The 25,152-nt window shown below is 41.1% G+C and overlaps 1 protein-coding gene across 4 annotated transcripts in view; it reads right to left on the bottom strand.

Annotated features, from left to right (window-relative positions):
* Nucleotides 1-24,085, bottom strand: part of LOC132884853 (target of Myb1 membrane trafficking protein-like) — a 43,963-nt gene extending 19,878 nt beyond the window's left edge. For 3 of the 4 annotated variants that reach the window (XM_060918856.1, XM_060918859.1, XM_060918857.1), the window contains exons 1-7: nucleotides 23,943-24,085; nucleotides 3,338-3,422; nucleotides 3,070-3,148; nucleotides 1,519-1,668; nucleotides 1,233-1,367; nucleotides 309-440; nucleotides 75-191 (exon numbers count right to left, since the gene is read on the bottom strand). In XM_060918856.1, coding sequence (XP_060774839.1) covers nucleotides 75-191; nucleotides 309-440; nucleotides 1,233-1,367; nucleotides 1,519-1,668; nucleotides 3,070-3,148; nucleotides 3,338-3,422; nucleotides 23,943-23,994 — 750 coding nt within the window. In that variant the 5' untranslated portion in view covers nucleotides 23,995-24,085. The remainder of the gene's footprint in view (nucleotides 1-74; nucleotides 192-308; nucleotides 441-1,232; nucleotides 1,368-1,518; nucleotides 1,669-3,069; nucleotides 3,149-3,337; nucleotides 3,423-23,942) is intronic. The other variant, XM_060918858.1, reaches the window with a different exon arrangement.
* Nucleotides 24,086-25,152: the final 1,067 nt, after the last annotated feature.

The following is a 25,152-nucleotide window of genomic DNA, read 5'->3' as shown; positions in this document are numbered from 1 at the left end:
TTTTCCTAGCTAGTGAACGAGTAAACGAGTCAGATATGAGAAAGTAAGTTAGTGATGCATGGGGTGAAAAATACCTGCAGCAGCTCTGTGTCTGATGGTGAGCTCTCTCCTGGTGTGAGCTGGTTCAGCATATCTGTCATTACCTTCAGGTTTCCATTCACCAGGTCCAACTCTGCCCTGAGCTTCTGTTTCTGACACACACACACACATACACACTTCGCTACAGCTCAATTCTGCAATCATTAACATAGATATAAAGAAGACCGTTATAATTATAGCAAGAAGTAGGACACTATTTTTAGTTGTACCTGTTCAGGTGAGATAGGTGCAGGTGCCCCGTTTGTCTGGGGGATCTGCGGAGTGTGCGCACTTGCCACTTTGGGCATGTGCACCGTGGGTTCTGCAGCAGGTGGAGAAGGCACATCGTTTTCCGGAACGCTCTGGGAGAGGCCACAAACAGAGATGAATCTCTCCCAATAAAACAGACCAAAGTACACCTCAGATCTGTTCCAGATGGTTGGACTGGAAACTCTTTGTTCTAAAAGCAAGACTGATTATGTAACTGACCCAAATATTAAGATGAATGCTTTCGAAATTGTTCTACTGTGGTTTGCTTTCCAGAATACAGCTAAAAGGTATCTCATGTAACTTTTGACCTGTAGGACGTTCCAAGCACAGGTGATATAAAGTTACGAAAGAACATTCATTTTGAAAAGGGTTCAGATGCTGGAACTCATACTGTTATTACTCAACTGACAAGCATGGAATACTTGGACTAGAGTGAGCATATTATTCAAATAAGAGGGTGGGGCTAAACAGAAAAACGAGTTCCTGAAATTTCCTTATTGTCACGTTTATTGTCTACACCAGATTATATATTTCGACACCATTTTAGCCCTCGTCCCTTTAATACAGGATTAGATCCTCGAGTTAAGAGGAATTCTTTACTGTACATATGATAACACTATCCCAGTCAGTCAGACAGACATTCCACCTGCTCGCAATGTTTAAGGTTCAGGAAGAAAATATTTGTTAGATACATAAAAATTATCCCCCATTTTTATGATGACAGAGGTTGCTGTAATATTTGCATGCCTTGCTTTATAAAAACCTCAGAACTGAGAATTGCTCGGGTTATCTCACTGAAAGGTGCAACGTGCAAAAGGCACAACGTGCAAAAGGCACGGTCCTGTAGTAGGTTAAAGTCCAGGGAAATATAAACAGTTATTTACCCTGATGGGGGTGTGTATGGGTGACAGAGCATCTAGATCAGTCATAGGAAACTCTAAGCCTCTCTTCTTCAAATCGTCATACACACACACCACACCAGACAGTGACGGAACGTTCCGGAAAGCATCGGCCCATGCCTAAGAAACGGAAACATGGCCCAAAAGCATGAGAGAGATTTTGCAGAAATATAATTTCGACTAATTCCAACTGAGCCCATTTTAAATGCCCCCTAATCAGCACAAATCAAAAACACTGTGCCTTTGTGCTGTGCTGAAATTCAGAACAAACCTGAATGAGGCTTAAGACTCGGTCATGTAAGACCATAGGGGGATTGTTCTTGGGGAGAATGGTTCGGACCAGCACTCCCTCTACAAAGTCCCGGGTGCATACACGGGCGTGAAAACGATGGCCGCAGTTCTTTACACACGTCTCGAGAACCTGGAGGGGGAAAGAAGGAAGAATATAAAGCAGACTATACGCGAGGTTAAATTAATGATGTACAGTATTTTTCTAAAGATTAAGACATGCAATACAATATTTAAGACACTATTTTAATATAATGAGTTATTAAAATGTTAAAAAAATATAAAATAATGCAATATTAAAAATTACTGTACATATGGGCCACTTTTTCAATGGAATAAGAACACGTATTCTATTCCCTTCTAGTGGGTTTATTGATAGCATGTAATATTAGTATCATATCGCTAATCTTACGTGTATTATGCCACTCTCCCCAGTGGAGACTGAGCGTGCAATATTGTTACAATATTGCCTGTTGTCAAGACAACACGACATCACACGTCGGAGACGTAAAACTTTCATGCTAGCGAGCGACTGTGACAATTTGTAAACAAACATGGCTGCCAGGTTTGCTTCGTTAAAAGCGGACGATTTTGAGAGAATTTTGGCTGCCAGGTCGCTCCATTGTGTGTAGCTGTCGATTTTAAAACTAAGTAAATTACACAGGGAAAATAATAATAGGCTTGACTGCGCTAGTGTTGGCCTTCGCTAAAGCTACTGCTACGCCGGCTGGAAGCTAACCAGGTTGCCACACTAACAGTACTGAGTCGCGGGTAAGCTAGCATCGGCCTTCGCTAACGCTACTGCTACGCCAGGTGGAAGCTGACTGGACTGCCGCGCTAACAGCACCGAGTCGCGGGTAAGCTAGTGTTGGCCTTCGAGAATGCTGATATGAAGTGTGTGTATTTATGAAAATAATAATAACGGCTGGCTTTTTTTGTGGTATATCAGATATATTCCATTCAACTACTCGTCTTCGACTCGTTCAATATCATGCTAGCTGAATGGAATATCCCTGATAGACCACTCAACGCCAGCCAATATTTAAATATTCAGCCAGTTTAGAAAGTAAATATCAGGAGTTCATCATTTTATATAAAAATATTAAATACTAACACATTTGGGTACAATATTTAATATAATATTTTGTTTAATAAATATGATCATGTTTGAAGATGACATTCAGAAAATTTGGAAACTCAATAGTTTAACTGAAGTTCACAATTCTATACAAGGTTAAATATTAATAAACTTTATACAACATTTCATTGATGTAACATATTGAATATTCTATACATTTTCATTTTACAAAATTGCAATATATATATATATATATATATATATATATATATATATATATATATATATGATATAAAATCATTTCAGATTAATAATTATTTAGCCAATTTAGAAACTTGTTTCACTAAAGTCTTCATTTTAAATTAACAGGAAACATAAAATATCTGTAGCTGTTCAAGATTGTTTAGGAACAGAGGGGTAGAGAATGAAGAAAGGTGATTTTATATATAAACTTACAGTCAGTGCCAGCATGACCTCTCTGAAATTCTTATTTCCTACAATCCGTTTCTTTATGGCTTTCACTGCATCTTTGGGTCTGTAAGCACGTGCATTAAAGGAGTGGAAATACCATCAGTAAAACATCTTATTAACACACACAAAGTGCACTTAAAGAAAAATGATCAATAAAAGCAAGCCTGGTCTATTTACCTAAATAAGTAAATGAAAACACGAATAAAAAGACTGAATAAGAGGAACGAACGAACTGTACTTGTTGATGTCCTACCCTTCATCTGTCTCATTGATGATGTCACAGATTTCCAAGTTTATGCCCCAATCCTCATTCTCTAGAGACCCCCTAGTGGCTTTCTCTGCATAAACACAAACAAGGACAGTTGAACAGATCAGACATACAATCCTTTGTTTCAATATTTATTCGACCACAACATGACAAAGCAAAATAAACCTGAAGTCTGAAACATTCAAACCAGTTGGAAGCTGAGAGCAGGGCTGAGCAACTACTCAAACGTAACTTTGCAGAACGTGGAGGCAAAGTCATTCATTCTGTCAATTATTCATTTATCTATTTATTGATTGATTGATTTAGAGTCGTCTAAAATCATTTGTGACATCTAGCAAGTGTTCAAGTATATTAAAATAAAGAAAAGGCTGCGTTCTGATGATTTTCAAATAAATCAAGTACATGAACACTAATTTGTTCAATTGACTGAAAAATTGTGATTACTGAACAAAATAAACAATTACATTTTTTTGCTCATTACGAAACCATGAACAGATGTTAAAATAACAGAGAAACACTCCTACAGTCACGTACTTTGAGCCTCCAGAAAGGGAGTCACTGAGTGTGTCCGTATGCGTCAGTAAGCTCTCCACTGATCCAACAAGTCTATTTCTTAAGAACGTGATTTTTTTTTGTTTGTTTGCTTGTTCTTTTTTTTTTTTTTACTTCAACACACATTGGGTAATATATAACTCAAACCAGAGTTTCGTGATCACACAAAGGTTAGTTAAAGGAGAATTGAAGTAATTTTTAAACTTACTTTATTTCTTAATTAACATGTTATTTAATTACGTTTTCGGTTTTAGTAACCTTACATCGTGACTTCAGTTCTCCTTTAAAGTCCCTGAGGCAGGCTCTTAACCCTCGACTCCTCAGTCAGCTCTATGCAGATTAGCAGGAATATACATAAGGGGTGTTCACACGGCAACTATTACTCCGGTGTAGCACCGGGGCTGCCCCAGTAGAGCGTTCACACGGTACAAAGTTATACCGGTGTAGCCCCTGAAAGCTGCTTAAACCGGTGCAAACCCTGCTCAGGTGGTGGTTTAAGAAATTTACTCCGGAGTAAATGCTAGTTTGCGGGGCAGCACCGATATAAAATGGGACGTCTGAACGCTACAGGGGTAGACTCGCTACGCGTGAGGAGAGTTGATTACATACGGGCATTGCATAATTTGCATCCTGGTATTTTGCGCTTCCAAAATGGCGAATATCAACAACAGAACTGCCTGTCTTCCAGTGTTGCCAGATTGGGCGGTTTTAACTGCATTTTGGCGGATTTGAACATATTTTGGGCTGGAAAACATCAGCAGTATCTGGCAACACTGGTGTCTTCATCCACGTGGTTTTCCCGGCACTTGGTGATGCCATGACAACCGGGAAAAGGAAGTACATTTTCACGCATGCGCATATTTCATTTCCGCATTATTACTATTGTATAGCACGGTCGCAAAAACTGCCATGTGATCGCAAGTGGGGCTGCACCGATGCTAACACGCTTCTCTCTAGTAAGCAGGTTTGTGACGTGTGAACACTCCACAAAATTTACACCGGTGTAAGATATATCGCAACAAAATACATCGATGCTGCACCGATGTAAATATGTGCCGTGTGAACACCCCTATAGAAAAGTTCTCTATATCTGGCAGTACGGTGGTGTAGTAGTTAACACTGTTGCCTCACAGCAAGAAGGTTCTGGGTTCGAGCCCCGTGGCCGATGAGGGCCTTTCTGTATGGAGTTTGCATGTTCTCCCCGTGTCTGTGTGGGTTTCCCCCACAGTCCAAAGACATGCAGGTTAGGTTAACTGGTGGCTCTAAATTGACCGTAGGTGTGAGTGTGAATGGTTGTTTGTCTCTATGTGACTTGTCCAGGGTGTACCCCGCTTCTCGCCCATAGTCAGCTGGGATAGGCTCCAGCTTGCCTGCGACCCTGCACAGGATAAGCGGTTACGGATAATGAATGAATGGATGGAAGTTCTCTTAAGCATCAGAGAAATCCCAAGACAGCAAAAACAACCCTCAGAGTCCTTGAGGACCTGCAGAGCTCTGATTGGATTCTACATTTCTTGCAAAAACAATTAGAAAATGTAAATGGTGTTGACATGGAAGTCAAGTCCTTGTTATTAATTTGATAACCTGAAACCATATAATGCTACCACCATCATGTGACGCAGGCATTAAAAAAAAACAAAACCCAAATAGCCAGACGTATGGTATAAGGATTTATGATCAGAAAATCATTTGCTTAATAATGTGTAGCGCTCTCTCTCTCTCTCTCTCTCTCTCTCTCTCTCTCTCTCATGTATATACAGGGTGTTGACATCATTTCACAATCTAATAACTTTGCCAATTCTTGTTCAATTGACCTCAAATTTTAACAGCATGTGTGGAAACAGGTCAAAATTTTGTTGTTTTTTTAAAATCTTTTTTAGGTATAGAAATGCCATTCACTGGAAAAGAAAAGGCATTGTGGTGTTAGAGTGCGCTCGAACATGACTGTGCAGTGTACATTTATGAGAGAATTCTCTAAAAAAATGCACCAACTCCAATGCAGATTTGGACATGACACAAAAAGTTCAAGAGGAAGGCTGTCTGTGTGCAGCAGGGCAAAAAGATCTGGACGACCACCAGCATCGGAAGAGACGGTCGAGGGGGTTCGCAAATATTGAAAATTAATGAAATCATTCATGGAATTCACATACTTTTAAAGGCGTCATGTGGTAATTTCAGCAATCAGGCTATATCATGTGTCAAAATGTCGGGTTTGGTGGGTTACTCAAGCCCCTCGGTTTCCTGCGTTCTCAGTGTCACGATACGCCCGCTACAAGCATTTAAAGTTGACGCGCACAGCCAAATTTAGGCAGCCAGCCGTTGACTAGGTCAACTTGTGTGTGACGTCATACCAGTAACCTCCCTTGGGTGATGCTGGCCTGTCGCCATGTTTTCTCTATAGCATGCGTTTACCAGAGTTGTTTACATTGCGGATTTTGTGGATTTATTCAGTTTGTGGATAGTTTTGAACACTCAAAACACTATGAAATGATGTATTAATATTCTGTGATACAAAATGCCTAATCAGTGTATTGTGTTTGGCTGTAACAACGAGCCCCAGCCAGTAATTGCCTTACACGAATTTCCCACTGACAAGACCGTTCAAGAAGCATGGAGACGATTTGTTTGTCGGACCAGAGCAGACTGGACAGGACCCAGCAAAAGTTTGTCCATTTGCAGCAAACATTTCAAAGATGAAGACTTTGACAATATTAGTACAATATCGAATGGGACATGCCAAGAAACTGAAATTGAAGAAGGGTACAGCCCCATGTGTTTACCCAGAGGGGACCTGCCATTCCCAGACAAAGGGTGGGCGTGCCGATATGCCACCTCCAATGACAACGGCCATGAGAAAGACGGAAGCAAATAAGGTAGGTTTTGAACTATTTACAATGCAAAAAAAAAAAAATTTATTTTTTATAAAAATAGATATATGTAGATCCAGGAGTGCTCATAATCATTGTTCACTGTATTATCATCAATCCAGGTACAGATCTGATAATTACCAATAAGAAGCTGGTACTTTTTACAGCAGCTATACTATAGCAGGAGTATACTTTGTTTATACTGGTTTTTTTTCATATCATATCCAATTTATCTGTATCGGTAAAAAATTACTTAAATTAATTAAATAATTTGTTGATTGTTACAGTTAGTAGCAGCTAGTTCTGCCTCATCAATCTTGCAATATTATGTACAACACCCCATGTCACTTTTAATAGGTCTAAGATCATCATGGGAGAGCAAAATAGATCTATAGGATAGAAACCAAAAGGCCAAATTTGGACTTGTGTCCAAATTTTACAGTGATTTATGCCACAGAGCTGCCTTTAACTAATAATTATCACTTATTACTGACGATTGTACGTTTACTAAACAATACAATACAAAGCTCAATACTCCCAGCCTATAACATACTGAATATCAAGTTAAAATCAACCGCAATAAAAGGAAAATGATGAAAACTGGAATATCAAGGGGTCTACTGGTCTACTGTATCAGAAGGCCACTGCATTTCGCGAGATCGCAAGCTGTCAAGTTGCTAGAATTCAATCTTTCTAGCTATACTTTCACCCCCTACAGCTATCAGTATTACACATAATCATAGATTAATCACACAGCATTCTAATTCAAGTGAAAATGGTCTTTAAAAATACACACAAGTAGTGATTTAGTCAAAGAAACCAACCAAAACAAGTCTTCAAGTCGCCGGTCTACTTCATTCTCGTCTTCGTTTCTGTCGTCGTCAGAACTGTCCTTATTTTCTTCTGAAGATGAGCGCTCAGGTTCAAATCTGTAAGGCTGGATATCACCAGGACATTCAGCTGTCAAAATCTCTACTTGTGGGCCATTTTCTTCTTCTGTATCGGTAAAATCAAAGCTAATTTCCTCAGCATCGCTCCTATTTTCTGGTGTATCCACCATTGCAACTGCACCGAGTGGTTACTGGTATGACGTCACGCAGCTGTTCCATTGACCGAGAGGGGGCGCTGCGAACGCGGGAAATTTCAAGTGATGGGCATGACCAAATAAGGACCGATTACAACCGCGGGAAGCTTTTGAAAAATCGACGGTCAATTTATTTCGAATCTCGAAAGCATTCTGGTGCAGAATAATGCGACTTTTATCGCCACTGCGTGACGCCTTTAAATGTTTCACTCAAATTTTCAGGAATAAATCTTATATCGCTCAACATTAAGCCTGTTCAGTTTCATTTGCCTAGACTATGCAGTTTCTGGGATATTTACATCTCAAATAATATCTTTTTTTTTTTTTTTTTTTTGGAAACACCCTGTATATATCAGTAAGAACGTCAACCTGCAACCAAAAATCTCAAACTCATTATCGAACGTTTGTTCTGTGGTGAGGAAGTGATATTGAGGACATAATTTAAAGCCACAACTGAGCAAGAACAGGACATTTAAACAAATGTCTTATCTGTAATCTCTTGGTGGCTAGTAAAAGCTGGCTTTCAGGACAGCTCTTTCCATATCAGATCTTTCAGTTCAACCAGCCCCTTGTTACTGATTACTAGATGTTGGAAGTCTGTATGAGCGCTCATGTGATTCAAACCATCATTCCCACGAGTTCCTCCCAGACGAAACCTCTACTGTGTGGGCCTTTATAATTCACCAAGGCCCTCCTTCTCACACAGGATTTTCATGTGACCGTCAGCTGGCCATGTACATTCTCTGCTCTGACTGAGCAACTCCAAGCATTTCTGACCTCAGAGTGAATGTCAGGAAGGGAGTGCGAGGAAAAACTTCGGTTGGCTCCAATAGCAGAACAACAAAATTATTTGATATGAACATCAGTAATACTACAAAATATGGGATGAGTTATAACACTTGATAAATGATTACGAATTATTTTTGTTTAAAAAAAACACCATTTTTCATGCTCATTAACATGAGATTGAAAAAGATCTCTTTGCTTATCTGCTTTGCTTGAAATGATTACCTTGTTTATATTTTGAGAAATACAAAATATCATGCCAGGGCTTGGCATTAAGGACTGCCCGATTGCCCAGGGCAAGTGAAACATGCATTCAGGTAAGTGGGATATGTCCCCGACATGCCCGACCAGGCAAGTTGGAACGAGCATATATTACAAACTAGCACCACAAAAATTAGACTTTTTGATCTTTTATTTCAGTTCCTAAAAGCATCCCCCACTACGTATCCGCCATTACGTCTTAACTGTTTTCTTAGTCTCGGTTTCATTTACTGTTTTGCAAGTTATTTTATATACCCCCTCTGTTGTAGTATGGTACACGTACTGTTTATGGAGCACTTGCATGTGACGTCACAGCCGATCCAGATTGTGACAGACGCCATCGTGTCGGTCAAACGCCATATTCCGCCTTCTACTTCTAGTTCTACTTTTACTTCTACCTTTTCTTCTGGAAAACCCTACTATATACAATTCTACTACAACGGCTGCGGCTACAAGCTCTCCCTACCTGTGCACGTTTATGTTTTGTGTGTGTATTTTTGCGTGTTGTTCGTCTGTACCGGACTTCAATATCCACTACAACCGTATGGACTTACTGGACATTGGTTTCCAGCAGAAAATGACAGTTTGTAGCGATTTCCATCGCATGCACAACATTCCGGACGAGAAAAAAAAAATTATAACATTCCGGACGAGACAGCGAGACCAGCGGGGTCTCCGTGGATTGTTATCGGAAACAAAGCGAAGGAGGCAGCGCCGGGAGCAAAAGCGAGGCTGCAGGCAGAGCCGGCCTGTTGACTAAGCTCAGAAAACAGCCACTCAAATCTCCACTGCCAAGCCTCTACCTCTCCAACGCCAGATCCATGTAAACAAGACGGACGATTTGGAATTACCTTATTCTATTCTATAATCGGCTGGTCAGTGCTATACTCAATACTTAAGTGACTTACCCATCCAATGAGGATTCTTGTTACAAGATGCCACATCTGAGTCGCTGACAAATCCTGAATTTCTGTAAAGATAACTGTCCAGAGATTTATAAGCACGCAGTGCTTCACCACTGAACAGCGAGTGAAAGTTAATGAGGTAATCATACACGTCCGGGTATTCCGCTGGCAGTTCAAAATCCGGTCGTGAAAACTCCGTCCAGAAAGCCATAAGGGTCACAAATCTGTAGATCGTTTATTTTAGACATATATCTAGTTATCTGTTCATTAGAAAAATGAGCCGTGTAGTCCGTCGGTTGAAATTGATCCATTCTGTACACGAGTGCAGCAGTATTCAGCGGTGTTTTTGACCGACAAGATGGGAGTTGTGTACTTTTCGGTCACGTGACTGCAAGATCTCTATAGACCCCTTGTGCATGATGTCATGCATCACATGATAATTACAGCTGGGGTCAGACAGACACCGTCTTTCATGCAAGCAAGGCTTAATCGGTCTTCAGTGTGGTTAATTTTTGCGCCGTTTTTGCTTGTTCAAACAGAGAAATAGATAAAAGGCATTACCGTCTCCCCGCTATCAAGAAAAATGTTAAAAAATAGAAGCAAATGCTTCAAGAACAACGAGGAAACGAGTGGTTAAAGAATACGAGGAGAGGAGCTCAGCCTGAAAACTCCAGAGAAATTCACGATTATATTTAAAACGTATTTTACAAAAGCAGAAAGTCGGAAGTGAGGATGGAAAAGTTTGCTTAAGGATCTTGTTTTATTTTTTTCTGCTCACATTCAAGTTAGCGTCTTCATGAAAGTGTTTGATTTTCTTACAGGTGAAGCCACTTCTTTATTTGACACACAAAACCCAGATTGGTTTCAAACAACTCGGGCATTAAAAAAAAAAAAAACCCTCAACAAGGAGCGACATGCGCGATAAATCCTGAAAGAACAGAACAGATTAAGAGCAGAGAGAGCTGGAGCTTTGTTTCAGTTATCAGAGGAACACAGTCCTGTGCAAAATATTTATATATGGTTAGTCAAAATTATGTTAACACTAATGGATTATTTTTCTCCTGAATGCGTGGTGCTCCGTGACCGTGAAATGTGTGTCCGGGCTTTAAATGGTACTGTTGCTCGAACAGGTTGAGACCATCCTGTAAATCATCTTCCACATATGATGCATGTTTTGTGAATAAATGGTTTCTACCATTTGTGTTAACATAATTTTGGCTAACCCTGTTTTTATATTATATACATCATCCATCTCTAGGTTTATTTATATAAAAATAAATAAATAAAAAAAAAGAAAACCCGCGCTGCGTCCTGACAGACCAGCTGCACTGATTCAGTTACAGGTTGCCAGGTCTGTATAAAACACCAACAACCCACACACTAAACAATAATTTTAAACTCAAACATTATCCTGTGTCATAATGCAGCACAGGTTGTTTTTTTTTTTTTTTTTTTTTTAAAACCTAGAGGTGGATGATAAAAAAAAAAACCAATATATAAACAAACATTCTCAAACACAGTACTGTTCAAAAGTCTTGGCACCCTACTGTTTTCTTCATACAAACTTTGTTATAGATTTCTATTTTATGATTTCTACATTATCAAGTAATGAACCTACAGTCAGAGAGACAGAGAGAGAGAGCGACACAAACACACTGAACTTTACAACAGCTGCATGCATGTGAAATGGAAATAAATCGAATAAGGCAGGAAAAACTATTTTTGATAAAATTGTTATTGTCCGTTACAAGTAAAAAGTAACCAATAACCAAACTTAATAATAAACTTAAAATCAATAACCAAACTTCAACTCAATCTGTGATCTTCATTTTATGTTGCAATTCACAATGACGCTATGGTTTTCCTAGGGAAAAAAAAAAAAGTATTTGCAAAATAGAGGGCAAGTGATAATATTGGGGGCAAGTGGATTTAAAAGTTAAGGTCAAGCTCTGCATGCTAAAGTACAAATGAAAATTAGACTCCAGCTTCAGAAGACGACCGGATTGGTCAAGAGTGTCTACATTAGTAGACAAGATTGATCAGGATTCCTTTACGAGCACATGATGGATAAGGGACTGTGCACGCTTGGTATGAACTCTGGATCTGAAAAGATATGAAGCTCGTCAGCAAGACAAGCTGCGTTTACGTAAGAGCAACCTTTAGCACAGGAATGCTTAACCATTTCCTGCATGTCCAGACTTCAGAAAAATTTTGCAATTTCCTCCTAAACAGGTATGAAATGAGCTTCCTGTCACGAGTAACCAACGAAATGTGGGGAAAGTTAGAGGAAGTCAATGTGCCACTCATTCTAGACATCTTGGTATCAGCCATTTATCATGAATATCAAACAAATATGCCTCCATGTTTAATGAAAATGGTGTACATTCTGAAAACAAGGGATGTGTTTAGAAGACCTAAAAGTGTGCTTTCTTTAGGTGAGCAGTGACAAAATGCCCTCTGTTCACAGAGTTCAAAAACACAGACTTTATTTACATCGCACAAGATTCATTTGAATAACTTGAGTGCGTCAGACGAGACGCAATTAAATCACTCAAGATATTGGCTTGTACTGAGGTGAGAAAAACGTGCTCCTTCACAGAAGTAAGACATCTCAGAGAGGCGTTTTGAGGTTAAATGTGGCAAGGCTTCCCCCCCAGGGTGGTATCTGCCACTCATGTGACTACAGCCTAGGGATGAAATGATAAGGCCAAAAAAATAAATAAATAAATAAAGTGTTTTTTTCCGGTTACCCGACCGATCCTAATCCGTACCGCCCGACCCTAAACTTTTTTTTCCCAGTCGCGACTTTTACATATAACCCAACCGCGTGAACCGGAAGTTTGTGTCACTCACTGGGAAAATCAGGGCTTTCCACAAGCGCCGGCTGCCGGCCACATAGATATACATAGAAGACTAGATGCCTCACCGCGTATTCCAGAACGTCCGCACAGGGCGGCCATCTTACCACAGGCAAGCTTTTCCACAGAATTTGCGGTACACTGAGGTAAGACCATTGAGATGCTTAAATGTTTATACTCTTATCTCGCTGAAATTTTGACGTATATACAAATGCTTTGATTTATTAAAACATTATTAATGTGGTTGTAATTCTGGGTGCTTGAACATGCTAAAATCGTACCTTTTCTCTTCAAAAACGACTTACTGCAGCTTTGTCAAAGTTGTGTTTCATGCTAGGCTAGCTCGTAGCACCAAGTAATTTTACATGGAAGGTCATGAGATAATATTTTCAATAACTGAAGTTGCACTTGCACATGGTTTTCATTTTCAGGTTGGTTAATTTAAAAAACAACTTGCATTATGATTTCTAGAGGAAATCAAAGTACTGACTTTGATGACAAGATGATGTGTGTGTCTGTGTGTGTTTTAATTGTAGATGTTTATCAGTATGTTTAGTTTTATTTTAACTGCACATTGGAGCCTAGTCAAATGAAATTTCAATCTTCTGTGCTAACATATATTGACTGACATGATAATCAGCTTTGAATGTTCTTTTTGTAAATGTAAAGATATCTTTTTATCCTTGGAAGTATAACCACATGTGATTTAATTAAATGCTTTTTTTGTCACAAACTACCGTGAGTCGCTGTCACTGTTTTATACTATTACTTACTCGGGCAGTGCATTTGTTATTATGCTATGATGCGAGTTTACATTTGTTATTATGCTATGATGTGAGTGCATTAGGTTTTTGAGGTGGATGAAGTATTTCTGAAGTTTCAGAAGTGAGCAAGCTGTTTATTTAACTTTAGCTTCCCCTACGGCCCTATCACATGTAAAAATATTTTCACTAAAAATTGGAAATAAATTGTATGGTTATTTGTCCTAAGGCCACAGTTATCCATAAGTATGCAGTGTTAGGCTTCTCACAGCATAGGAATTTCAGCATGTATTTTTTTTAAAACATAAAATGATTATTCATCATTAATATCATAAATACATACTTCCGTTTGTTTTTTTTATATAACAAACCAAACCGTTTGAATATCGATTGAAATTTGAGGAAGTTACGGTCATCTGAAAAGTACATATCGCTACCAACACAACACAAAGCTGAATGGGTAAGCCAGCTGTCTGAGGTAAGATGGCCGCCATGTGCGGACGTTCGACTTCGTTGACGGGCAACGGGGACGAGGCATCTAGTCTTCTATGTATATCTATGGCCGGCCATACAGCCGACTACACAATTAAGTCCAGCCGGCTACTTTAATGACTTATTTTTGTAGCCCACAGGCTCTAAATATTAATTTTCGATTTTAATAAAATTAAATGTTTATCTAACGGACTGACAATAATGTCAAACTGAACCGCACTCATTTAAGTTGTGATTCGCGCTGTTTGTACCGATAATAACCACAAATTCCCCGCCGACTTCGTTGATCAAGGGAGAGTAACTCATCCGCGGCCCCGACATGCGGTGTGCGCGCGCACTCTGCGGAGGCAGTAGTGTGTCGGGGCCGTCGGAGGGAACAGAAGCAGAGATAACGCTTTTGTCTTTCACCTAGAGACATGATTCAAACTTTAAAACGGAGACAAAATTCTCCTGTGTGGATCTGGCGTTCAACTTTTTTGCTAGGTTCTATACTTTATCAGTCACAGATCAAACACCATGAGCAAATCTGGAGAAATTCAGACTTTACAATGGGTGTCTATCGCATTACACACCAGTGGAGCTCAGGAGTTTAGAGTGTAGGCAGCTTGAAAAAAAAAGCTCTAACTTTCTCATTTAAACTGTTTTCTCAGCCACAATTTTCACTCTACACACAATTTTCTCAAAAGTTGTAGTCACACATTGTGTGAATCAAGACAAGTGTCTCCCTGAGCGATAGGATTTACAGTTTTTGAATGAGAAGCCTGAAAGTAAGGAGAGGACAGGCACTCTGCCTCATAGACTCCCATTATAAATGTGGCAGTGCTTTTACTGCAAAATCAGAAAAGTCACTTGTTTTTAACTCGCTCTAGTGTCCACATTTTTTACACTAGGGACAAAAAAAAAAAATTACATTAATGTGTTCATGGGAGCCTTGTAGCACTCAATGTGAAAGAATTTTGTGAATAGCTCCTTTCGTTTCCGTGTAAATCAGCGTTGTTCGAGGAGAGATAACTCTGAGAAAAAGCGCTCTTTGCTTGTTATATTGGGTCTCTTCCCTGCACCGTTACCAAGGCGACGAGCTCCACTCAGGGAGCAGAGAGGGGAGGGGCTGCTCTCTCTCTCTCATGGTGTATTGAGCTGTTATATTTACAGAAAAATTCATGTTAAAAGGTGTCTCATGCTGCATCAGATTCATCAGAAGGTGGTAACTCAGGTGACCTGCAAAGAAATTCATTATATTTTGTGAAATTATTCCTGTCTAAATATAGGTTATGGCAGCCATCTTGAAAAAAAAAAAGCCTGCCTACCGACCCAATTTTGAAATCTACGTAACCGGAAACACACTTTTTTTTTGGCCTAATTGACTCTTGAGCTGAGCCAGGTGTCTTATGCTGCTTTTCCACTACCAACGCGGCTGAGTTGGGCTGAGCCATGCCGTGCTGAGTTGGGCTGAGTCGAGCTGAGCGGGGCTGTTGGAGTTGCATTTCGACTACAACCGCGCTGAACCGTGCTGGCTGGAAGTGGGTGGACACATTGGGTGGAGTTAGCGAAAGTGGGTGGACGTCACGTGATGTCGTTAGGCGGCGCAAACAGTGACATGAGTGACCTTTTAAGCGGTAGTCTCACGACCCGGATAATAAACAATAAACATGGAGGACATGGAGTCGTTAGTGTTGCTGGTCTTGGTGCTGTGGCTTGTTGTCACCGACAACGCCAACAGATACTGGCAAGAGCGTATAGATGAGGCGAGGCGCATAAGGCTTCATTCTTCTTCTTCCGGGTTTACGGTGTTTACAGATCCCAGCGTGCTCGCGGGGCGTGTGGGGGCGTGTGAGGACACTCCTCCTCACCAATCAGTGCACAGGGGAGTGTCTCCTCACGCCCCTAGCCCCACCCGGCTCGGTTGGGCTCACTTCAGCCCCACTCCAAAACCGTGCGAGTTTTGAGGGCCGAGTAGGGCTGAAGCGAGCTGAGTCGTGCTGCTCTGAGGTAGTCGAAACGTGAGCCGTGTCGGGCTGAAGTGAGCTGAAGCGAGCTGAAAAAGGGTAGTGGAAAAGGGCCATTAGAGCTCCAACTGATCAAAATTACCTGAACTGTATCTGCACAAATATCAGAACCGGACTACGTTACATTACCTAACAGGCATTTAGCAGACGCTCTTATCCAGAGTGACATGGGGAGCAGTTAGGGGTTGGGTGCCTTGCTTACGGGTACTTCAGCCATTCCTGTTGGTCCAGGGAATCAAACCAGTGACCTTTTGGTCCCAAAGCTGCTTCTCTAACCATGAGGCCATGGCTTCTCCCATGTAGGCCATGGCTGACACACCAGGGCTAAGTATAGACCTGGGCTCTTAGGATATAGAGATCTTGCAGTCACGTGACCGAAAGTACACAGCCGCCATCTTGTCAGTAAAAAACACCGCTGAATACTGCTGCACTCGTGTACAAAATGGATAAATTTCAACCAACGGACTACACGGCTCATTTTTCTAATGAACAGATAACTAGATACATGTCTAAAATAAACGACCTACAGATTAGTGACCCTTATTGATTACTGGACGTAGTTTTCACGACCGTGTCAGTGGATATTGAACTGCCAGAGGTGGAATACCCAGACGTGTATAATTACCTCATTAACTTTCCCTCGCTGTTCAGTGGTGAAGCACCGCGTGCTTATAAATCTCTGGACAGTTATCTTTACAGAAATTCAGGATTTGTCAGCCGCCCTCAGATGTGGCATCTTGTAAACAAGAAAATAACAATCCTCATTGGACGGGTAAGTCACTTAAGTATTACTAGTACTGATACTAGATATATCAGTAGTATCTAGTATAGCACTGACCAGCCGATTATAGAATAAGGTAATTCCAGCTGTAATTCCAAATCGTCCGTCTTGTTTACCATGGATCTGGCGTTGGAGAGGTAGAGGCTTGGCAGTGGAGATTTGAGTGGATGTTTTCTGAGCTTAGTCAACAGGCCGGCTCTGCAGCCTCGCTTTTGCTTCCTCTCCCGACGCCGCCTCCTTCGCCTGCCAGACCCGATAATCCACGGAGACCCCGCTGGTCTCGCTATCTCGTCCGGAATGTTGTGCATGCGATGGAAATCGCTACAAACCATCATTTTCTCCTGGAAACCAATGTCCAGTAAGTCCATACGGTTGTAGTGGATATTGAAGTCCAGTACAGACGAACAACACGCAAAAATACACACAAAAAACAAAAACCGTGCACAGGTAGGGAGAGCTTGTAGCCGCAGCCGTTGTAGTAGAATTGTATATAGTAGGGTTTTCCAGAAGAAAAGGTAGAAGTAGAAACAGAACCAGAAGTAGAAGGCGGATAAGGCGTTTGACCGACAAGATGGCGTCTGTTACAATCTGGATCGGCTGTGACGTCACATGCAAGATCTCTATAGAGATCTTGCAGTCACGTGACCGGAAAGTACACAACCCCCATCTTGTCGGTCAAAAACACCGCTGAATACTGCTGCACTCATGTACAGAATGGATCAATTTCAACCGACGGACTACACGGCTCATTTTTCTAATGAACAGATAACTAGATATATGTCTAAAATAAACAATCTACAGATTTGTGACCCTCATGGCTTTCCGGACGGAGTTTTCACGACCGGATTTTGAACTGCCAGCGGAATACCCGGACGTGTATGATTACCTCATTAACTTTCCCTCGCTGTTCAGTGGTGAAGCACTGCGTGCTTATAAATCTCTGGACAGTTTTCTTTACAGAAATTCAGGATTTGTCAGCGACTCAGATGTGGCATCTTGTAAACAAGAAAATAACAATCCTCATTGGATGGGTAAGTCACTTAAGTATTGAGTATAGCACTGACCAGCCGATTATAGAATAAGGTAATTCCAAATCGTCCGTCTTGTTTACATGGATCTGGCGTTGGAGAGGTAGAGGCTTGACAGTGGAGGTTTGAGTAGCTGTTTTCTGAGCTTAGTCAACAGGCCGGCTCTGCCTGCAGCCTCGCTTTTGCTTCTGCTCCCGGCGCCGCCTCCTTCGCTTTGCTTCCGATAACAATCCACAGAGACCCCGCTGGTCTCGCCCGGAATGTTTTTTTTTTTTTTTTCCCTCGTCCGGAATGTTGTGCATGCGATGGAAATCGCTACAAACCGTCATTTTCTGCTGGAAACCAATGTCCAGTAAGTCCATACGGTTGTAGTGGATATTGAAGTCCGGTACAGACGAACAACACGCAAAAATACACACAAAAAAACATAAAAAACGTGCACAGGTAGGGAGAGCTTGTAGCCACAGCCGTTGTAGTAGAATTGTATATAGTAGGGTTTTCCAGAAGAAAAGGTAGAAGTAAAAGCAGAAGTAGAACCAGAAGTAGAAGGCGGAATATGGCGTTTGACCGACACGATGGCGTCTGTCACAATCTGGGTCGGCTGTGACGTCACATGCAAGTGCTCCATAGGTGAACATGTAAGGGATAATGTATAGAGAGCTGATTCATTATTTCGCAATAACCAGCTTGCTGTATTTTATCCCACTTAATACAGAAATCAATACTTTGACACAAAATATTGATTTTATTGCTTCTGCTACATTCACGTTATACTAAACGTTAAAATTAGAGAAATCTTCCATGGTGTTTTTTGACTAACTTTTTTTTTTTTTTTTAAGTACAAGGTGTCATGATTGACCTGACATTGTTCATTAAAGCGACAATCTACTGGATTTCTTTCTGAGAATTGATATGACTGGACATGGTCATCCAGAGTCTATGATCAGAACTGTGTGTATTGCAGTGGTCCTTTATTCAGAAATAACGGAGCATAGAATGCCGTAATCGGCCAATAAGAATCAAGTATCCAACAAAGCCGTGTAATAATCATTGCTGTACCGCAGCATGTTGAGTTCTTGATTCTGATTGGTCAGAAGGTGCTGATTAACAATACGGTTGACGACAGTCTTGATAACTTGCACAGCTTGTTACAAACTAGTGTGACTGTTGATATGATGAAGTTTCGCAGGAGGAAATTTTTGGAAGGAGTCTCCAGTGTCAGTGGTAAAGCTATACCTTTCAGCGGTCTCAAAAGTAGCCAGTCACCGGCGGCAAATCGCCGGCTATGGCTTATGCTGCCGGCTATTGTCAGTCGAGTCACAAAATTTAATATTAAATATTTCTGACAGCAAAAAAAGTTGTGAACGTAAATTACATCCACTATGTCATGTATGTCCGTTGCCGCGTCAACTGTGTTTACATCCTCGACACGAGTGCAGCCATTACTGCCGCCTGTGTTGCCAGATTGTGTTTACATCCTCGACACGAGTGCAGCCATTACTGCCCTGTGTTGCCAGATTGCGCGTTTTCCCGCCCAATTTGGGCGGTTTTAAGTGCATTTTGGTGGGTTTTGAACATATTTTGGGCTGTAAAACGTCAGCAGTATCTGGCAACATATTTTTTTTTACTTAATACAAGAAATTAATGGATGCCAACGTTTTTGCCAGAATGGTATTTTATTTTCCATTGTTTAGGCAGCTTCAGCATCATACTGTGAGATTCTGTTCAAATTGTTTTTTTCTTCTACGAAGCCTGAGCCATTTATTTTATTAGTTTATAATTATTGTTTAATTTAGTCTTCAGGAGAGACTGCCTGCACACAGTACTAGTATTAATAGTTTTTTTTCTTACATGAAAGCTGAGGCATTTATATTATATTTTAAGGTAACTTCATGTTGTGCTGTGAGGTTCTATGAACTTTAACTTTTGAACCAACAGGTGCATTTGGATAAGTAAAGCCTATTTTTCTGCATTTTTGTAGTCCTGGTAATCTTTTATATTGGTAAAGTTGTTTATAGGACCATTTCTCAGTGTCTGTTTTTTTTAATCAATAGTTTTTCATTAATAACTTAATATTTAACATATCACTCAATTTTAAACAACACCCGCGCCTCCCCCATAGTCTCCAAAATTTCTGTGGGAAACACTGGCGTGCGTAACAATGCTAATCAAGCTTAAGCTAGATGACCCACCTCAAATACCCGTCCCGGGTAAATGTTATCCCAATTTTAGACGACCTGTTCCAAACCATCCCGCCCCATGAAAAATTTGTACTTGCATATCTATCTATCTATCTATCTATCTATCTATCTATCTATCTATCTATCTCTGCACGCTTTGCGTGCATTATGTCTGCCGCTGACAGACATTTTACCATTTTGCACCCTGCTGTAAATTATTTGTACCCTGCTATTCTCCCAAACTTTGAAGCCCCTGCCTTTATTTGTAACGCAGGAAAGTTTTCAAAATGGAGGACTTTTTCGGTTTCTTAATAACATAAAGGTGGGGTGGTTTTTTTTGTCTTATTAACTTCAAGAGAGGAATCATTAACTTCAGGAGAGACTAACGAGGAAGCTAATGTTTACGTTGTTGAAGGTGGTTATATTTTCACCTGTTTGTTTTTGTCTGTCTGCTTTTTCTCAACGTAACTCAAAGTAGTGAACAGATCTGGATGAAATTTGGAGGAAATGTGAGCCATGGGCCAAGGAACAATTGATTAGATTTTGATGCAAATCCGGATATGTATGTGGATCCAGGATTTTTTTTTCCTCCCCCACCCTGTTCCCAACGTAACTCAAAAAGCCGTGAATGGATTTGGATGAAATTTGGTGTAGAGCTTTAGTATTATCCTAGGTTCAAGTGATTTGATGATGATATGTGGCTTGTTGGAGGTATGAACTCAACCAAGTGCTCTTCTAGTTACCTCACCTGGGACGGAGTTCACCAGGGGGCAAGGTATTGTTTTCAGTCAGGTTTCTTTGTTTTGTTTTTTTGTGAACAACATTACGGGAAAACGTCTGGCCCAATCTTCATGAAACTTTCAGGATAGATGGGCATTGATCTCAAACAGAACCTCCAACATTCTGAGGGTCATCCGGTCAAGGTCACCAAAAACGTCAAAATCATTTTTGTTGTGTCTACTGCCTCATATAGAGGCGCTAGCCACTATGTCATCATGTTGTAAGAATGTAACGATCGCACACTGCGTATACACATGTTCCGATTAAAATGGCCGGTGAGTGTATACAATTCGGTTCACCATTTGAAATAAATAGAAGAGACTATAGAAATCGCTTTCTGACATGTTTATGCTTATTACAGAGGGAAAGTGTGTTCCACTGAGCTCTAGCACCAGGCCTTTTCCGGGAAATAAGAGTTTCGGTCAGGGTGACAGCGTGTGTATGTCAGCCTCGGTTCAGAGGTTTCAGTTTCGAAAACTAAGAGTAGAATAATATAAAAGTATGGACATTGGGTATATTTTACTTCTGTGATTTTTAAATTCGAGGGCGGCACAGTGGTGTAGCGGTTAGCACTGTCGCCTCACAGAAAGAAGGTTCTGGGTTCGAACCCAGCTGCCGACGAGGGCCTTTGTGTGTGGAGTTTGCATGTTCTCCCCGTGTATGCGTGGGTTTCCTCCACAGTCCAAAGACATGCAGGTTAGGATAACTGGTGGCTCTAAATAGACCGTAGGTGTGAATGAGTGTGTGAATTGGTGTCTATGTGTCAGCCCTGTGATGTCCTGGCGACTTGTCCAGGGTGTACCCCGCCTCTGACCCGTAGTCAGCTGGGATAGGCTCCAGCTTGCCTGTGACCCTGTAGGACAGGATAAGCGGCTTCAGATAATGGATGGATGGATTTTAAAATTGTTCATTTTTGGATTACACTTCACTTTTGTGGCTACTGCCTCAGAGTAAATATATACGTTATTTACCAGCTGGGAGGTCTGTATCGTGAAACTGTGACCAAAGTCTTGAAAGTGGTGTGTGTATGCAAACTCCACACAGAAAGGCCCTCATCGGCCACGGGGCTCGAACCCAGAACCTTCTTGCTGTGAGGCGACAGTGCTAACTACTACACCACCGTGCTGCCAGATATAGAGAACTTTTCTATAGGGGTGTTCACACGGCACATATTTACATCGGTGCAGCATCGATGTATTTTGTTGCGATATATCTTACACCGGTGTAAATTTTGTGGAGTGTTCACACGTCACAAACCTGCTTACTAGAGAAGCGTGTTAGCACCGGTGCAGCCCCACTTGCGATACACGGCAGTTTATGCGACCGTGCTACACGATAGTAATAATGCGGAAATGAAATATGCGCATGCGTGAAAATGTACTTCCTTTTCCTGGTTGTCATGGCATCACCAAGCGCCGGGAAAACAACGTGGATGAAGACACCAGTGTTGCCAGATACTGCTGACGGTTTCCAGCCCAAAACGTCTACGTCTAGTTCTTATCTAGTGTTTACACTGTTTATATTGTCTGAGTGTTTAGTCTGTCTAGTTCTTATCTAGTGTTTATACTGTTTATTTATACTGTTTATATTGTTTGAGTGTTTAGTCTATGTCTAGTTCTTATCTAGAGTGTTTATATTGTTTGTTTTTTCAATTATTCTATTTTTATTTATTGCATTGCCTGTTTGCACCGTGGGTCAGAGAGGACTGAAATTTCATCTGTACTGTATGTCGAGCATGTATAGCATATTTGACAATAAAGTTGACTTGACTTGAAAAGTACTGAGCGAGGCCCTCTGGGCCGAGGTCAGTATTCTGGGCCGAGGTCACGGTATTTCACCATACAGCCCGACCTTCAGCTGGTAAATAACATTTATTTTTTTCTTTACCAAATTCTAACAGAAAACGAGAGCGCCCGAAAGGGAAAACCGAGCCGAGCTGCTATTTTGAATCCTCATTCACGGCTGTAATGCAAATTGCTTCCTCCTCGGTATACAAGTGCACGTCCATGGCATGAAAAAAACATTTTGCCACATATGTAGTCCCCTATTTATACAAATAGGAGTCATTCAGGATTCAGCCATGTTTTACTCGGCGTTAGCAACAGTTACAGGTTTTTAGCTTTCTCTTGAAATGTTTTATTTTATTTCTTCTTCCTCAGGGTAGTAAAACTCGCTTTCGCTGTGAACACTGTCGTTATCGCTATCCATGCTGTAAAATTAATGTTATTATGCTGAGAAATACTGGCAAAAAAATTAAGATTTTTGATAAAAATCTTAAAAATAAATCTTATAAAAAAGAAAAACGTTGACAAAAATTGCTACTATGTTTGCTGAGTCGCCAGAGGTCCGTAACCGGGGTCCATATCTTAGGGCACGGACCCGCTTGCCAGCCAATCAGAACGAAGGATTTGATGGAAACTGGACTGCGAAAAAAATAAATATGCTATATTTACTGTATGGACATGGGATCAGAAAACAATTTTATTTATAAGCAGTAGCCACACGGACCCATAGGGTACCTATTTTTTTTTCCACAATATTCATTATAAGCGTTACCAGGTGAGGTTTGTTTTGTCTGGCAACACTTGTTTTAGGGTAATAAAAGGAACTGACTCAATGTAACTAGAAAGGGATAAAAATATGACGTATGGTTCTTTAACAGCTGACTGCAAACTCTTGCTGTATAAAAGGATCAATTTTGACTTTGAGGTGATAAGAGTCACACACTTCATCCCCCCCTTTAACAGCTAAGTGTTTTATTCCAGATATAAACAGGAGCTGTGTTTTCAGTTCCCTAATTATTATTTCACACACCCCCACCCACACAGCTGAGAGCTCGGCCATGAACAAAACAAGAATAAAAAGAGAAGGAGAAGAAGAAGGGGGGAAAAAGACATGCAAGCTTTACAAGATAAAGTGTTTCCCAGAGAACATTCTAGAATAAAGCATTAATACAGAGTGCTGTGTTAATGTGAATGTTAGCTTTCATTGTGTCACCGCTCACTAACTTCAAGAATTATATATGTGAACAACTTTTTATTTAAATAAAACAGTACACATGTATAGCTAGGTAAATTATAAAATTATCGAGTCCTTTGTGACTAAGTGAAGGTCAATACTCCAGGAAGCTAAACGTTAGCTTTGTTGCATTCTTGCTAACAGTTTCTATTAACCAAACAATACAATTGCAGGAAGTTAAATATGTTTATAAAGTGAATAACGAATAAATAAACAAATAAATACACTCACGGATAAGCTGGCCGACCGGAGAAGAGAACGGGCTCCCGGTAAGAAAGTCCATTTTTACTTCAAATTATGAGAGAATTAATATTATCCGCATGCATTTATATTTCTGTTGGCGTTCCGCAGTTATTTCTGCCGGTTTGAGAAGCACGAGAACGCGCAGAAGTGAACCGTGAACGCGCAGTCACGTCACATCACATCACGTGACGGAGAGGGAGAGAAACAAGCACAGACTGTATCCCAGAAGGCTCAGGGCTGCGACCTCAGCTCATTTTGGTTTTTTATGTGCACTGTAGCTCTTTTAAAAGTAAACAGAAATTCATTGCTAGATCTCGAACAAGAACACAACAGCAGCCAGGCTCCTAAAATGGGATTTAGCTCATTACTGGACTACAGTGCTCAGTGTAAATGAGTTCCAGTAACATTTTAAACAACATCTCAATGAACACAATTTCCAAAATGTCGACAAGACCAAGTTTAATATAACATCTCGTCTCATCATCTCTAGCCGCTTTATCCTGTTCTACAGGGTCGCAGGCAAGCTGGAGCCTATCCCAGCTGACTACGGGCGAGAGGCGGGGTACACCCTGGACAAGTCGCCAGGTCATCACAGGGCTGACACAGACAACCATTCACACCTACGGTCAATTTAGAGTCACAAGTTAACCTAACCTGCATGTCTTTGGACTGCGGGGGAAACCCACGCAGACACCATGCAAACTCCGCACAGAAAGGCCCTCGCCGGCCACGGGGCTCGAACCCGGACCTTCTTGCTGTGAGGCGACAGTGCTAACCACTACCCACACTCAAATTGCTTCACTCAAATTAGGGTGGGGCGGCACGGTGGTGTAGTGGTTAGCGCTGTCGCCTCACAGCAAGAAGATCCAGGTTCGAGCCCCGTGGCCGGCGAGGGCCTTTCTGTGTGGAGTTTGCATGTTCTCCCCGTGTCCACGTGAGTTTCCTCCGGGTGCCCCGGTTTCCCCCACAGTCCAAAGACATGCAGATTAGGTTAACTGGTGACTCTAAGTTGACCATAGGTGTGAATGTGAGTGTGAATGACCTGGCGACTTGTCCAGGGTGTACCCCGCCTTTCACCCGTAGTCAGCTGGGATAGGCTCCAGCTTGCCTGTGACCCTGTAGAACAGGATAAAGCGGCTAGAGATAATGAGAATGAGATGAGAAATTAGGGTGGTGCAAAAATGAGTACACCCCACAA

Source organism: Neoarius graeffei, chromosome 4 (assembly GCF_027579695.1).
Source record: "Neoarius graeffei isolate fNeoGra1 chromosome 4, fNeoGra1.pri, whole genome shotgun sequence".
Lineage (NCBI taxonomy): Eukaryota > Metazoa > Chordata > Actinopteri > Siluriformes > Ariidae > Neoarius > Neoarius graeffei.
This window is presented reverse-complemented; position numbering and strand designations above follow the sequence as displayed.